Source organism: Gavia stellata, chromosome 4 (assembly GCF_030936135.1).
Source record: "Gavia stellata isolate bGavSte3 chromosome 4, bGavSte3.hap2, whole genome shotgun sequence".
In the NCBI taxonomy this organism is placed as follows: Eukaryota; Metazoa; Chordata; class Aves; order Gaviiformes; family Gaviidae; genus Gavia; species Gavia stellata.
The window spans coordinates 56,908,316-56,925,822 of record NC_082597.1 but is presented as its reverse complement, the minus strand read 5'-3'; the positions used below and the strand labels follow the sequence as shown (position 1 = coordinate 56,925,822).

The following is a 17,507-nucleotide window of genomic DNA, read 5'->3' as shown; positions in this document are numbered from 1 at the left end:
CAGCAGAAGGCAGGGGAATGGAGAGGCTATGCCAGGCACCCATTCTGCTGCCACATTCAAGCTGAAAACCAAACACTCCATGCAGCTGCAAGCTATGGCAGAAGCTGCTGTGAGAGCTCACTTGCTGTGATGATGGTGTCTGACCAGGATTGTGCATGTGTGTCCCGTTCCCACTGCTGCTACAAACCCTGGCAGCAGGCAAAGAAAAACAAGGAAGAAAAGTGAGCAGGCAGCAAGCTACCTTTCTGACAGATTGGTTTAGTCCTCTGGGCTGCTGCTGCTTCAGGGGCTGCTGCTGCTGCAGGGGCTGCTGCTGCTGCAGGGGCTGCTGCTGCTGCTTCTGCTGCTGTGTGGGCTGCTGAGGGGTACTTGCAGGTAGCTGACACGGCAGTTCACTGGAAGTTTTAGTGGGCAATGATTGTACTCTCTGGAAAGAAAAGGGTATCCATGAGACGTTATTCCCCAGACACAACATGGAGCAAGGCTTGTGTTTCTGAAAGGATTTATAAAGTTTTTTTTTCCCCCACTCTTTATTCTTTAGGAAATTCAGTCAATCGTTCTGTTTCACCAAGCAGAGAAATCAGATTGGGGTGGGATTCAGAGTCCTAAAAGAGGAGGTAATACCAGTCTAAATCCCTGGGCTATCCATGAGATCCCTCAAGGGCTGGCAGACGTGACAAAGGACCTGTGCCCTTCTGGAGCAGCGGCTGAAGTTCGGGTTAGATACCCTGAGGTATCAAGGGTGACACCAGACACTGATACTTAGGGCTGACTGGCATCTCACCTGCTACACAGCAAATGCAGCCTGCTCAGTGCCTGTGCCTGATGGCAGACACTGCCACTTGCTCTGCAGTACATGCAAGAAATGTGGCAGCATACAATGAAAATCTTCTCTGATGCCACCGAAGATGCTGGGATTTGACTTACACCACAAAATCTGAGCGTATTTATCCTGTCCTGGAAGAAACACTCAGAACACATCTGTTAAGTACTGAGCTCATACCAACAGGGGAATAGTAGATCATCTCTGATGAAAGACTGTTAACATTGAAATACTGACACGCATTAAAACAAAGAGCAGTCAAAAAGCAAAAAGTCTGCTCCCAGTGTCTGGTTTCAGCTCTCGGTAGACAAGGCGACCTATCTATCACTCTGACTACAATGTCTCTAATAAAGGACAAAAGGTGAAACACACCCTGCTTCTTTTAATACCACAGGCATAGTTCTTTCAAAAAGTAGTGAAATGTGGTAGCAAACCCTCGTCCTCCAACCCTGAGATCCTGCCTGACAAAACGCAGAACCATGTGTTTGGAAGAATGCTGAACAGCCTGTGATGCACATAGTCAATCATGCATTGCTGTACACAGTCATCACTGTCAAATTCCAGTCTTTTTGCTGAAGATCTGCTTACACTGCTCTGTTTTACAAAGCCATGAACTACCAGCCATCGTAGCAAGCAGTTCAGCCATTTTATTATTTACTGCATTGAATTTCCACTGCGTTAAGTCATCCTGTGGCAACTGGAACCATAGGTTTGGGAAAAGGGAGAGAGGAACTCAACTGCCTGCAGCAGGGATGCGATCTAACCCTTGCCTACCTGCAAGGCCGGGCAGCTACTCCCTGCCTTCCCGTGGGGCGAGAGGCCCTGCCTCTCGGCGCTCTGCTTGGTCACAGTGAGGACGATGTGGGTCCCTGTGGAGTCGGTGATGAGGGTGGGGGGAGGGGTGCCTTTGATGAGGTCACTCAGGGCACTCCCTTGCTGGCCAAGGAAAAGCCGAGGGCTGTGGGACTGGCATGGCAGCTCTGCTTCCGCAGCTGGCACCTCCTGCTTCACCATCACAGCTTTCTTTGGCACTGGGCTTGGATTCAAAGTGTCCATTTGGCTAGCGGTTGGTGCAGGGCTGAATTGGTCTGTTTGGCCACTGGATTGCTTTGCAGACTGGCAACTCAGGAAACCATTTTCACTTTTGACCTGGGTGCCAAATGCTACGGGGTTGGAGGCAAGGGCTGTTCCTTCTCCCACAGCTGCTGGGGCCGACAGTGACTGCTGAGAGCGCTTCTCCTGCTCTAGCTGTAGTCTAAGCATCTCAACCAGCTGCTGCTTCTGCTTGAGCATTCGGGTGAGTTCCTCAATCTGCTTGTCCTTCTCCTGCAGCATCTGGTCTTTGTCCCTAACTTCTGCATCTCTGCTGTTACCAGTGCTACACCGCTCTGACCTGGGTGCCGCATTTACACTGCAAGAGGCGGTCTTGGAGCTTTCTTCCTTCACCAGGAACTGCACTGGAGATGCCTGCAAGGTGAGCTGGGTCAGGGGTGAAGTCACCATCTCTCCAAAGGTGTCTCCAGTGGCCGAGTTCTCGTCCCCTGTGCTCATTTGTGAGCGCTCAGAAGGAGTTGGAGAAACAGGAGGAGTCGAGCCTGTGCTGCCAAACTTCATCACGCCACCACCGGTGACTGTGGCCACAACTACTTCTGCTGGTGCAATGCCAGTGGTGACCAGGGCTGGCCCTGTGCTCAGCCTGGCAGCTGGGAAGGCCACCACCACTTCAGCAGCTTTTGGGAGGATGGCTGCTGTGCTGGGCTTGGGATTGGGGGTTGTTTGGCCGGCTGCACCATTCTGCTCTTGGTAAGCTCTGAGACGCTCAATCAGGTCCGTCTTTGTGCCCGAGACAGGCAAGGCCCTCAACTTTAGCTCTTGCTTCAGCTCTGCTACCTGATAAGGGGAAAAAAAGAGGGCAACATTAAGAGAACATACACTCTATCCAGAACAACTATTAACAGCTACCAGAGCCATGGGGCAAAGGACTAAACTGACCCTCCTGCAAGCCAACAAACCTGCACCTCAGGTACACGCTGTATGGTAGCAATACCAGCTGCTATCACTAACGCCTGTCAGTCCACCTTAGCCCTGCTCTGGGGCAGCCACATCGTTCAGTACTGCCCTCTGACAATGGCAAAAAAGGGTCTGTGCAGCTTCACAGGACATTTACCTTCATCTCATCTAGGTTGGCAGGGAGAGGGCCAGGCTTGCCCACTGCAGCATTACTGTTTTGTCGCATCAGCCCACTGGAACCAGAGGATACTGAAGATGCGCTGCTGACTGTGGCAGAGAGATTGCGTACAGCAGGGGCACTGGCACCACTCTGCTGCTCTCCTGGAGGCCTGCAGGGAAAGAAAAAACACAGGCATCAAAACCAAGGTGGAAAGGCACCAGAGGTCCTCAGTGTCAACAATCATATGTTCAGAAACATCTGGGTCACTAGGGCCACCCTAGACATTAAAGCACACCAATGCCTTTGACTATATCCATGCCCCTTACTCTGCCAACCGACTCTCTTCAGCTGCTTTTGTCTGATTCACCTGACACCAGCCCTTTTTGAGGCCCGCTGTAACCTAACGAGATTGAGTGCGTTACACCCAGTTGCCACACTTCACACCCAGAACACAATGATAACAGTACTGGGAAAGCAAGTGCTTCCTAAGAGAGAGATGCCATTTAGGACCCATACTTTGGTGGGGCTGGCAGGATGGTCTGATAGTTGTAGTGCTGCTGCTGCTGCTGGTTGAGGATCTGAAGCTGGAGGAAGAGCTGCTGCTGCTGCAGTATTTTGGCATAGGATGAATCCATGGGAGGAGCTCCCTTGTCCTGCTTTTGGTCCGGGGGAATATACTGATGATATTTAAGCTTCTTGACTTTCGGCTTCAACTCCTTGGCTTTTTTACTGCGCTGAGACTTCTCACTAGCAGACTTGGGCTGGCTTTGCTATTTAGAAGAAAAGGAGGAAGCAAATAAGAATGGAAATACTGAAATAACATAACAACCCATGTAAACCAGAACACACACTGGGATTTTAATTTAAAAATTCTCCAGATTTGACCTCAGGGTCTTTCCATGCTTCTCTAACTCAGGCAACAGTATAGTCAGAGCATCCGCAGTACCTTACACTGCACCATAAAATGCAGGTCACCTTCCCCAGCACACCAGATCACTTGCTTATCCAGTGCAGACTCACTGACTCTAATTATGGATAATGCTGATTGTTTCAAAACGTTTTGCATTTGGGATCCATTTTACAGAAGGTGAATACATCATGGAACAGAAAAACCTATTAAATACATTACAGCTAGTGTCAGAGGAAGACACTACTGAGAAATAAGCTTTCCTTCCTTTGCATCTGTTAACACAATACTTCCAACTCCAAACCTTCTTGAGATTAACCATCTTATCTTCCTTCAGACTACAACAATGAAGAAATCAGCCAAAGTAGTACCTTAATGAGTGCTGGTGGGGGCTTGGCAGCAGTAAGAGCCGCTCCATTGGTAAGACTAGGAGGCAGAAGAGGTGGAGGTGGCAGAGGTGGGGGTGGCTGTTCAGGTAGGAAAAGTGTTTCACTGGAGTCTGTGCTAATCTGCAATTGGGATGTACCCTGCAGGGACAGAAAAAGGCATAATGAATACACATACGAGGAGGGAGACAGTTTAAGAGAGTGCAGGGAAGCAGCACAGGTTTCAAGTCATTAATTAGACTCCTTTAACCCACTGCTTCAGTTGTCCCTGAGGAGCAGCACAACTTCTTAGGGCAGAAAAGGAACCAAAATCCCACACCTGTATCTCCCGGCTTTGCCTGCCAGAATCAGTCGCACACAGGCTCTATCACGAAGTAATGATTGCCCCCTTCCCCACATGGCACCACTACGGGGGCTTCTGAATAATGAAAGGACTTCACCAACACCACACAGAGCTAAGACCCCTTGTGAAATCTCACAGACTATACCTTTTAAAGATCCCTTGGTCTCACTTTTTAGGATCTTCTGCCACAAATCAGCAGTAGCTGGGAAGCTCCAGGGCACTGCAGGAGGTCACCACGTTCTCACCTGAGCTAGTGACGTGCCAGTGGTGCTAGGGAGAGGCTCACAACTCCGGGAGTCCATCGGTGATGGGACAGACCCCTGGGACTCATGGCTGGCTGGCTGTTCTGGCGAGAGGGCATCACTGCTGTCCTCATCAAAGGAGGAATTGTCTGCAACCTTTGGGTAGTTCACCTGTCCAACTAAAAACACAAACATAAACTGTGGTCTTTAAAGTGGAATAAGAAATTATTTCACTTGACACTAGATGTTTCACAAAGATAATGAAGGCATGTAGAGAGTTGTGTCTGAGTTATGCTTAAAGCACCAACTAAAAATGAGAGAACAGAGCCCAAACTGGATCAGTTTAAAGTATTTACATTCATCTCTGCTATCAGTAGAATAAAATGATGCAGACTGGGGTGAACCATTTCCCTTGCTTCTTAGCCAGACAAGATCAGGAAGTACACCAAGAGCTACTTAACTCTGCCCAAACCCAGATCTGTGTCATGGCTTTTTTGATTATCATCTGGCACCAAAGAAGAAGAAGGTTAGACAGTGTAAGGTTGAGTCATGGTTTCTTTGGTGTTCATCCTGTGTGGTGGAAGGTAGAACCCTTCTTCAAGACAGAATCCCAAATTGTCCTCTAGTCTTACAGGCAACAAGGGCTATGGATTAAGTGGTGGCCCTGACTGCTATTACATTTCTGTCCATATACATGTCCAGTAGATAAATTCACTTGAGTGTACATTTGTAATGCACTAATGTTTTTCAGATTACACGATCTCAAATTAATCCCAGTAAGCAGGAAAATACTATAATTTGCACCTAACATAAAAGCAACAGAAATCCAGAGAGATGTCAAAGTCAGAAGGAAGCCACATCTCTAATGCTCCAGTTCACAAGTTCACTTTTTCTCTTCCTCAACCACTTCTTGTGCAATAGTGAAGGTAGGCTCTCCCACAACACTGTCCTTTTTCTTTTTCATTAAAAGTATTCCATCTTGCTCACAGTTGCGCCCCATTTGTCTTTAAAGTAGCTGTGCATGTTTGAGGGGATGAATATCCACAGACGCCCACAGACTGCTCAGTGTGGGGAGACGGGAAAGAGCACTGCTGAGGCAGTGGGAAGGCTATTCCTCAGCATTCCTTTCAGCCCTTGGAATGGCACTGGCATGACTTACATCTGTTCTGGTTTATTTTTAAAGGGGTTGAATCCTCTGAAGTTGTTAAGTTCACAGACAGCTTTTGTTTCATCACACCTGTTTATATTCTGTCTCCTTGCCCTGAACCAAGTAAGTCAGTGGGTTCTCCCTGACCAAGGTTGCTGACACGTTACACTGAGAGAGGGATTTTTAAGGAGAGAATCTAGGGAATGCAATCTTTAACAGTCTTTCAAGTCTTTTGGGTATGCAATTGCTTTCGCATTATTCTGGGATGTCCATACTCCCTATAATTTAATGTCTCTGTAGCACTACCTGGGCCAGACAGAGTTCTGCTTTTCAGAATCCTTGTGGCTGAAAGGTTGTGACTCTGAGACAGGAAAACAAGACTAACCATGGGATTCCACTCCTTTAGATAGGCAGGTGAATTGATAGGAAATCACAGCCACCTATGGGAAATGCCCTCAACACAGATCCTCCTCCTTACCTATAATGGCTTCTTTCAGGCTTGATTCCACAGGCAAAATGTTCTTCTCCACCAGCTCCATGGGACCTGGCCTCTGCGCTATCTTCTCATTGAGGTCATCTGCTAGTCTGGCTCTCTTTAGCTTCAGCTGCTTAGCCTGCAAGGAGGGTTCAGCTGAGGTCTCTGTTCAGGGGAAAGTAAATAAAATGGCGTGAATCCAGCAACGGTCAACCTACGCACTTCAGCAGTATTTTACTTCTATTCAGAAAGGTAACTGTAGATAACAGTAGATAACTGTACAGAAAAATAGTTGCAGATAACAATCGATAACTATGCACTATAAAAGATATTATAGATACTATGTACGTTTAAGCTATAAAGATAACTACACTAGCCCTTGTGACTCTATAATAGGATAAATTCACTGTTCTCAAACTGATGTCACCCAATTCTTGTTCATCTTTTTTCCTTTCAGTTGTGTCCAAAGATGTGGTACTCAGCAGCAGCATAGTACTCCCTCTCTGAAACTGAAGTGCTTACTAATTAGATCAAATCTGCCCTGCTCCCTCTTGGATATTTTACAGTGTCTTTCCTTAGTAGAAGAGCAATCCACGGTCATTCCATTTCATTGTTGCTCAGCTACACAAAACTGCACAATTTTGAGTTCACGTAACAGATTCTTCTGAGAATCTCCATGCAAGCAGAGTTGAATCCCTCCCAAGAAATCATGCAACAGGCATGATCATCTGCTCACTCCCAGCTGAAAGAAAGACTTGGGGGTCAGAGGCAAAATAGAAAGCTGTTAAATAAGAAATTACGATAAAGTTTATTGTTGATGTTTTCCTGCTTAGCATGTGCCATACCTTCCAGAATGTGCATCCTAACCAGCTCTGATCTCTCTGGCCGGGACCGAATTTTCCGTTTCAGATAGTCCTCTGTCTGCAGCAAAAGTAGACAAGCAAGAACCAATTTCAGTTGATCAAACACAGGAGTGAGGTAATCTTGGACAGCACAAACAAGAGAAACAACCATCTTTAGTTGTTACTGAGGTCTAAATAGACACAGAACAGAGAAGGGGCATATCTTCTGTCCCAGAGCACCCAGAGAATGAGCTTATTCTAAAGATGACCTTCTACTGTACATCACCTAAGTATAAGAGTGCACTGCTAACCCACAGAACAGAAACTGGAAAGGACTTCCTCAATAGCTGAAGCTCTCTTTTCCCGTTTTATGTAACACCACTAACTTGTGTCAGGGTGAAATTCAAGACATTTTTTTTTTTTACATTAAAGATAGATGCAATGGTTCCATTGTTCACAGCAAACACTTTCATATACTGCTGGCATTTGGGGCTGACTTGTGATTTGGGCATACTCTTTTATTTGTTTAAAGATATGTTATTTGTTAAGCTAAAGACCCCATGCACTCCCTTGGCAGGCAGAATCTAAATACTATGACAAGACCCATTTAATTTCCAGAACTGTTTTTAGCTCTGTCTTTGGAGAATGCACTACAGAGCAATGTACAGAGATGACCCTGCCCAGGCTGAGCACGCTACCCTTTACACAGCCAGATGGGAATCTGGGAGCAGTGGGTAACAGACTGGTAAGTACTGGACATCAGAATGGGCTTTCAGAGAAAATAAACATCAAAGTCAATCAGAAAACTGCACCATCCTTCCTCAATTGCCCACACCACAATATTAACTTAATAGGAAGGTTATAGGAAAAAAGAGGAGCAAGAAGCAAAAGCCTTTGGGACACTGGTCTTAATGCAAAGTCCACTGTTCCAATCCTTCCACAGAGTTTAAAGTGCTAACACTCCCTTACAGGTTTCAATCACAGCTGTTGTATTTTTACTTACATTGCTTTAACTTTTAAAACAAAACTTAGCCCAGCAGTCATAACAGGTTTTATTCCCCTGTAGGCTAATCAGAAAAAAAAACTATCCCCAGAGGCCTTTTGAGGAACAGAAATCATCAAGAAACCCCCCCAGTTAGCAAAGGTCACATGACGTGTGACGCCTGGCTTCCTCTTTCTATAGAGCCAGAAGTCTGTGTGATTTCAGTGTTAGAAGGTTTTGGGGGGATCCTCTCTACTAAATTTTCAATTTCTAATGTCCTAGATAAACAAGTGCACCTGCAGGTACCAGAGAAACCATACACTTTCCTCAAAGGTGAAAACTGAGCTCCACATGACAGGAGCATTTAAGGGCAAACCAGACACCATAAAAATAAAAATGTAAAATATACAGACAGTGGGGAAGAAGAATATCAGTGACTTCCAGAAAGAAGACTCCAGGGGAAATCCAGGCACCATATTCAATGGGTTTTAGGCACAACTAGTTCACTGAGGGTTAACCACCACCACATACAAGCTAAAAAACACCCCATCCAATACATCTCTGACTGCATAGCGCTGTATTACATCCAGAAGATGAATGATTTCCTTCTGCATCTCATTAACAGCTACAGGATGCCCAAAACATAAGACATACTACTCCTGACTTCCCCAAAACATTAAAGAGCATATTGCATCTTACCCTGGCCCTCTCCAAACTCCTTCTTTGTTCATGAAATGCAGCTGGACTTTTCAGAGCTGTTGAGAGAAAAACATTTAGAAAATTAATTAGTGATGGAAGTTCTCTCACTGCACGTCCCTTCAGGCCAACTAAGTTAACAAATACACTGCAGCAACTGCCTCCTGCACCTTTCAACACACTGGACCAGATCTCCAGCTGGTATAAAGTGATGCAATTTGACATACTCCATTTGACAGCACAGGAGCTACTGGAGTTGACCTCGTCTTTTTGTGGGCTACTGAAGAAAGTAAGATGGGCTACACTTCTATTTGAACTAACCACTGTTCACAAAGTTGGGTTCAAGAACACAAGTCAAAAACAGCCCCCCAACAAATGCCTTTTACAAGCTTCAACATGGAATAAAATATCCAGGACCTTTAAGTAAGGGAATGGCACTGAATCACTGAAGAGATACATGAAATGGTTGGAAGGATGGGGGAGGATCCTAATGAACTGTAAATCCTCTTTACTACCTTTTAATGTCAAAGGAGGGGCTGCAAGTCTTTCCTTAACCTGCACCTGTTTTTTGTGTACATGCAAGGGCTGGTTACAAATTCTGCAGGTCCACAGGACATATATATTGCTCCATGTAAGAGAAACTATTGTCAAAACAGGAACATTTGAACAGGAAAGTACATCTGTCTGTTGACAGAAAACCAAGACTTGAGGAATTAACAGGAGCTTTCCATATAACAGACCTCCTCGCCCCCTTGGCCCCAGTATAAAACCAGAGCCAAAATGGATCATGTTTTGAGAAACTGATCTTCTGCTGTCCAGGACCATATTAACCCTGGAGGAATCTCTCACTCTGCCTGGCTTCTCTGGAGCACACAAAGCTCATGTCCCACAGTAAAACCAGAGAAAAAGAGTGACATTGCTTCTAACTCAGCAACGGTAAGTGTCACTAGCTCCTCGTGGTTTTTTGAAATAATCACATTGTGGCTTGTATTCAGAACTAGCTGAAGGGAACATAATAATTTCTTTTCATATTTCTGAAATACTCATATTTAAAACTGTCCGGTGAAGCTTCTAAATTACCATCAAGCTAAACAGCAAAGTTAAAAAACTTCAGCTTTAATGATAAGTTGCAAGTCTTTTGAAGACAGATATCTAAACTTGTACAGTTAATAACTCCAAAGCATTGCATCTATGTCCTATGAAACAAAGTATACTTGTATTATTTTTCACTTAAGACCAATGATTAAATATTTCTCAAATGTAACTTCATAATGAAATCTCAAAAGGCTATTAAAAAATTAAAGCCCTTGCATAAATGTAATGTAAGAAATTACTTCTAATGCATGTGTAGACTTCTAAACTCTTTCCTACAGAATAAAATGGAGCAGCCAAAAACAAAGCGTTAAGAGAGCAACACGTTCTGTGAAATATAGACAGAGTCCCTCTAGGTTTACATCAATGGAGTAAAAAGTAGAATTTAGTCCATATGCCAGGAATTCTGAACACACCAGGGCATCTTAGATGGGATTCACACTATAGAAGTGAATGAAGAATAATTTGTAGAATAAATTAACACTAATTGAAAACTAGCTATAGTGAGTGAGTATACAGACCCCTACAATGATGGGGCAAATAGTTGCCATTCAGATTAAAGATAGTTTTGTACTATCTGGTTATGGGGAGAAACCACCAGAGAAGGTTATGCAAGCTTTGAAATGGGAGTGCTCTGATTGCACTCTGGGATAAACCAAAGTAAGGGTAGAGATAGGGTTTTGCAATAACTGCAAAAATAATGCAAAAAACTTTACCAGCTACCTGAGACATTAATTCCTGGGCAGTCTGACTATCACATGTCAATGAAGAGCAAGCAACAAATAATATTGGGAAATATTCTTTTCAAGCCACATGAACTGCTTGTGAATATGCACGTGCTTGAACTTAAACATGCATTTCTTTCACTGTATGCATATCACAGGAAAGTGCAATAAAAGTTCAGGTACACTTGGGCAAAGATACCATGAAATACATAAATTGGTATAAAAATCTACCCTGGAGAGAAGCGAAACAGTCTTCATTGTGAGTCTTCAAAAGCTGTCTGCCACCAGAACGTGCAGGCATGGCAGTAATTCTTTACTCTCCCCTTCCTGCCTACCTCTGCCATCAGAAAGAGGCAGTATATGAACTTTAAGTGACATTTCCTTGACCACAGCAAATGGTCAGGAAAGTCAACTGCAGGAGTTCAGCTGATTTCACAGGTAGTCCAAGAAAACTCTTGCATACAGAAGAAAAAAGCAAGAAGAAAAGAATCCTCAAATGAAAAAAAAAGAAAAACCCTCCGCGAAATCACATACACATTAAATAGTAAGTAATGCAAAACTGCTACGGGAAGAATCTTGTAAAGAACAATTTCAGTCTCTCATGACTAGTCCTCTGGAAACAAGCACTGGGTTGTAGCTCTCTGGGCTGGCAACATGACAGAGGACTTCATACTCAACCTCTTAAAATGTCAAGAGTGCACCAATCCTTCACTGCTTCCCTCAGCAATCTAGGATAGGGCTGACATGTCAGAAGGGGGTGTCTATTGTAAAATCATACTCCATTTGAACTTAACTAAGCCTTGCATATTCTCCTGGCTTTGAAATTACTACAGAGCCCAGAGCTGTGGAGCACCTCTGTTACCTTTACTATAGCAAATGGAAAAAAAGAAAAATCCTATGAAGAAATCTGAAGCAGTTAAGGCTCTGGGTATGCTCTACAGAGACCCACAATGCAGACATGCCCCTCTTCCAGTTCCCACCCTTCCCGGCCACTTAGCACTGATCCCTGCAAAACTACTCCTGCTCTCCGTACCCTGCTGACTTGCTCACCCAAGTGCTGCTTTATCTGCTCCACTCAAAATTACTCATATTGACAAAGTTCTACTCTTCTCAGCCATATCGGCTATTCTGGCTCATTCTAGCTCATTCTGACGGTGTACGCAAATGAGCAACTTAGCTGGCGGAGCAGAAGCAGTGGTAACCAGGTAGGCATGGGCCAGCACTTCTATCACTGACAGGATTCATGTCCACAGCCCTTGGAATCTGAAGCAGCGGATATAACCACAGAAAATAAGGATGAAGAAAATCTGATCACCTAATCCTTTCTGACTGCTCAGGCTGGATAAAATGTACTAAACTATTCCTTACAGTAGTTTGTCTAACCTGTTCTTGAAGACCTCTCATGAAAAAATGCAATATTATTGCAGAGGAATTATCCCAGTGCATAGATGTCCTTACTATTTAAAAAACTTTCTAAATGTCTAACTTACGTTTCCCTTCCTACAATTTATACTCATTATTCCTTGCCTTACCTGCAATCATTACAGAGAACAATTTATTATCTTCCTCTTTGCAACTATCCCTATATATTTGAAAACTTTGGTTTTCCTACAGTCTTCTGTTCCATAAAGTGACCAAAGCCAGTTGTTTCAACCTTCCCTTATAGGTAACATTTCTCGGACCTTTCCTTGTTTACTCTCTTTTGGACTCCTTCCATTTGATCTGCATTTTTCTTGAAGTAGTGTCCAAAATTGGGTACATATTCCAGCCTAGGCTTTATCAGCTTTTATAGAGCTAAATGATTATTAAATAAAACTTCTCAGTCACATGTCCCAGCAGGTTTGCCTTTTTTGTGTACATAAAATGCATAACATGTTCACTTGTGCTTGGCTCACAAACCATGAAAGGTCTCCAATCGTATTCTGCAGAACTGCTATCTAGCCAGCCATTCTCCATCCTCAATTCATGCCACTAACTAGACGTACCAAAATGTAGAAACTCTGCATTTTTCTTTGGTTTTGTCCCATATTTCTCAGCTTCTCCAAATACTGTGAGTCCCAATCCCAATCCCAGCCTACTAACCTGAAAGCTTATAAATATGCACACTATTCCCTTGTTTACGTGAAATTACTGAAAATACCAAATAGTATCACACATGGACCTTCTCCCTCCCCACTCAAAAGCCCTGCTCAACACATCCTCCCAGTCTGATACCAAGCCTTTATTCCAATACTGTTCTGTCACCAGTTGCACATGCAGCTTCGAGTTGTCCCAGCTTGCTTACAAACACACGAGGTAAGCCTGTGTCAAGCACCTTACTAAACCCAAGAACTGCAAAACGACATTTAACATCCTGACTTCCTGGGGAGACAGTTCAACAAATGTTTAGTCTGGTGGTAGGTCCAGCTTAAGTAATGACCCCTTCTTCCCCCTCCCCCATGTCCCACTCATTTCTGTCTTGCTATTGATGGTCCGAATGTACTCCTGTCGCACAGGGAGCTGTTCTAGGGAACTGTCACCATAAAGTAACTCCAGCACCTCCCCCATGGGCACTTGCTCCTCACCCAAAAGAGGTACGAGTTAACTCGGTTCAAATCCTTGATCTGTCTAACCACATTGCAAGCTTCACTAGCTTTGCTATCAAAACTTTGGGTGAGCCCCTGATGAGAATAGAGTGCTGCCAGAGAAAAAAAAAATACTTGCCAAACTACAATAGTAGTATTAGCTGTTGAGAGTTTTTGTTTTCCACTGTATGCAGAAAAAAATTCCTTGATAATTCTCTGCTACTGGGATATTTGAGAATGCAGAAGTAACTTCTGCAATGCCCAAGTTCAGTTAGGTATACCCTTTGCCTGCCTTTCTGATTGTTTCTACACGGTACGTGCATGGCATTTTCATTCTCAATAAACTGCAGTTACACTTTCTGCCCTCGTTCTTGTACCTAGGCCTGGGACAAAGCACGTTAGCCCTCAGTTATGCTGACAAAACTGTCTGTGGAATCAGATCACAGTTGTTTTGAAAGAGTTATTTTAATCTGGACTGGTATGCTGGTTTACAGCATGGCTCCACAAATAATAGTGTCAGCAAAACTGAGCAAAAACCGCCCTGCCAGGCAAAGTCAGAAACAAGAGGCTGGGTTTAAAGCCAATGCTGCAGGAGGAGCCCCCTACGCTGCTGAACCAAAGCCCCCATATGTCTGCAGACTGCCCCATCCACCTTAGGAAAACAGCCTGATGTTACAAATGGCCAAACAAGCACTAAAAATGGTTTAGTGGAAGAATAGAAGGGACAATAGCATCACCAACAGGGGCAGCACAGTCCAGCAGGTGCCCTTCACTAAGTTGTACATACTTGTGTCCCACTCAGACAACCATCTGGAAATTTGCAACATCTACTTTAGGAGGATGAGCTTTACCCCTCACCTTTAGATGACTGACAGCAGGATGTGATTTTCCTACCACAGATGGGCTGGCTAGCAAGGATCTCATGAAATTCCTACCACATACAGCCTAGTTTTTTAGTCTCTCTGCTACTTGTTGCGGAGCATTTTGATGCTTCATCACCAGAATTCCTGAAGCATTAGTATCTTTGTGGTCACACCCTTAGCTACCACGAGAAATCTCCCTGGAGATTACTGATGCAACTGTTTTGTGCCTCCACCCTGCTTCAAAAATGTTTGCAGCTATACATTGCAACTACTGTCCTTCCATCTGACCCCCAGAGTTAAGAGGCAGCACACAGGACCATCTACCACGATGCACACCTTTCCATACAAACCACAGAGATGGAAGTCGCTAATCTTCGCTTCAAAGCAATGTATTAATTCCTATGAAACAGGGCCCAAAACTGCAATGCATGAGTTCAGCGTTCCCTCAGTCCAAGCCACATTTTGAAGATGGCAATGTGTGAATGAAGGGAGATATTGCTGCAAAGTATCAAACTGGTGCTGCTATAAACAGACCGAATCAAGGCCCAGGAATCAAACCCAAATCTCCAATATAACAATAGAGACCAAAAGCTGGGCAAAATGGTTCAAACATTTCTGTTCAGGGTTTATCCTGCAGTGTACAAAAGCAAATTTTAGCCTTGCAAATCTTTCAAAGATAGTCATATGCAGATCTTCAAGTTCCTGCTAACTAGTGTAAGAAATAAGTGGAATCAGAACCAAATTCAGTCACTCTAAGAATGAAACATAGCAGGGGAAGGGGACTGACCCAACTGCTGAGAAAAAGAGGTCAAAATATCTGTACACCCTGCATTTGCTTATGCAGCCGACAGCAGACACCAAGGTTTGCAAGGAACCAAATAAAGACAAGAAAGAAAAGCAAAAGGGTCTTCACAAGTCCTCATAGCTCAAGGGTCTAGGGGGGGAGGAGATGCTACAAAACCTTCTGCAACTGGTAAGATCACTATTGGAGGCTAACAGACATGTAGGCTGACAGAGGAAAGACGGCATGTGAGTTTTCCTTGGCCATAGTATCTAGCTCATCACAGACAAGGTGATATTTGAACTGCAAATCAGGAGGTCAGACAACATGCAATGTTTGTAGAAAGGCTACAGGTAAATTAAAAATACTGAGTCAAGTATTCTGCTCTTCAGTTAGATCAGTTCCTGAGGGAAAGGTAAAATCTTCCTTTGCTAAGACAAAGAGAAGCTCGTGTCATGTCCAAAACCAACCTCAGACATTTTGACTTAATTCAAAACAGCAGAAGGCCTTCTGCTGCAGCTATTCACCCCTGCTCTCAACCAAGTTCTAGTTTCTCTCTCTTGTTTACTATGCTTTCGTAAAAAGATGAGATAAAGTGCTGCAAATAAGCTCGATGACTTCCTCTGTCGGTTCAGGGTGGGGCTCCCACCCCGTAGCATTTGTTGTGTAGCATTTGGTAAGAGACACAAAACTTGAACCACAGATGAAGGCAGTTGGCACTTTCTCCCCCCCTTCATCTTCACCCCACTTCCAAAATGCATTTCTCATAGCATGGAAGAAAAAAGTATTCAAAAACTGGGTCACAGGCACAGAAGAAGCTGTCATCTTCCTAGTGGGGCAGTATCAAAGAGCAGTATGCTGTAGAAATAATGAAAAGGGGGTGGGGAATACACAGGTGATAGAAAAGAGATCTCCATCGGCACGCTTTTCTCCTTACGCAGCTCCAGGGAGTTTCACATCCGGTATGCAGACCTGATCATACCTGAGAATTCTTGCTGATTTCATACCCCTAGCATTGGTAAGAGCCCTTGCATTAAGGCTAAGATCTGAGTATCAAGTTAAGGATAAGAAAAGAAGCCACAACTGTTAAATTGTGATTATTCAAATTCCAACACATATAACCTCAGAAAATTCAAAATTAAGATTGACCTAAAAAAAATCAATCCAAATATTTTTTGAAGGTGAGAAACACATCTCTGGCACCCAAACAAATGCAGCTTTGCCCTTCAGTGACACCCTTCAAGCACAATGTCATTGTTATTAAAGAATTAGGAGTGTTTCTAGTCTCGAACTGAAGAAAGGCTGGAGAAAGTTTCTTCTCCACGTTGTTACTGTTGCCAGCACTGCCAAAGTATGGCATTACAGTTTTATTGCTAAGGCTTTACAGAGCCTTCCCTATTACCAAGCTATTCCAATCAATAGAGATATGGCACAGAAGACAGCAGCCAAATAAAAGTCCATGTTAGCTAGATTGTTTGATGAGGCTGTTGTGGAAGCCAGAGATGAAGAAGTCCTGCCTCCCTGACACCCTACCTTACAGAGCCACCCCTTCTCCTGCATCAACACTCATGAGCCTGAACAGCATTCTGGCTCACAGAGCTGTTGCTCCCCAAAAAAGCCACTTTCCAGCTCCCTGAACTGGTCCTGCCTTGGTTGCAACAAGCATCCGTACAGGTGGGACTGCGGTACCCTGCCTCAGCTCAGCTCAGCTCACCATGGAGCTGCACACCAGCTGAGCTGCTTCCAATACCTGAACCAAGCACCTCCCCAGAACCCATGTCCACAACTCAGCAAAGCTGTCAGCAACTTTATTACAGTGGTATCTGCTTTACAGTACAGCTGAAGTGTAAGATGTTCATTAGTTTTAACTGTGTGAAAAGCCTGAATTGTAGGTTTGTCACAGCAAACATGCAAAATTATTGACAGAAAGGGCTAAGATTTTTCAAGGCCCAACATTAAGTTATTTTAAACTCTAACAGATATGCGTAATTTCTCAAAAAGTTCACCATCTTTAGCAGCAAAATGGAAATTGCCAAACCTGGTAACAGTTATCAGATCTATATGTGACTATGGCTACAGCTTTGTGTCAAAGAACATTTACAGCAAATACAGATAGTATAACCCGCTCTGTCCATCCCTATTAACTCTTAGCATTCAAAAGACATTACGTTAATTCTGAACTGAAAAATAAAAAAAGATAAAAGAAAGCTTAATCACAATTAGAATTATGCCACCTCCAAACTGAAGAGGAGAAGGGAGATAAGGAACTTCTAGTGAGAACCCTTTGATCCATGCATACCTAGACCAGACTTCAGGCCTGCTTCTTGGATGGATAATCGCCCTTTGCAAACTCTTCTGACAACTTTATGGAGTGCCCAGACGAGGGGAGGTGTGGGGCCATGAGAAGAAAGAGGAGAGACAATTCCCAGACAACAAGTAAGTATTAACCCAAGATGACTGTGGGAACAT

At 44.0% G+C, this 17,507-nt stretch overlaps 1 protein-coding gene across 1 annotated transcript in view; it reads right to left on the bottom strand.

The window, feature by feature from the left end:
- The window catches only part of MRTFA (myocardin related transcription factor A), a 46,274-nt gene that overhangs the window by 3,598 nt on the left and 25,169 nt on the right, over positions 1-17,507 (bottom strand). Inside the window, exons 3-11 of the mRNA XM_009821078.2 lie at positions 9,017-9,072; positions 7,339-7,414; positions 6,497-6,658; positions 4,875-5,050; positions 4,272-4,427; positions 3,510-3,763; positions 2,991-3,162; positions 1,598-2,713; positions 242-427 (exon numbers count right to left, since the gene is read on the bottom strand). Coding sequence (XP_009819380.2) covers positions 242-427; positions 1,598-2,713; positions 2,991-3,162; positions 3,510-3,763; positions 4,272-4,427; positions 4,875-5,050; positions 6,497-6,658; positions 7,339-7,414; positions 9,017-9,072 — 2,354 coding nt within the window. The remainder of the gene's footprint in view (positions 1-241; positions 428-1,597; positions 2,714-2,990; positions 3,163-3,509; positions 3,764-4,271; positions 4,428-4,874; positions 5,051-6,496; positions 6,659-7,338; positions 7,415-9,016; positions 9,073-17,507) is intronic.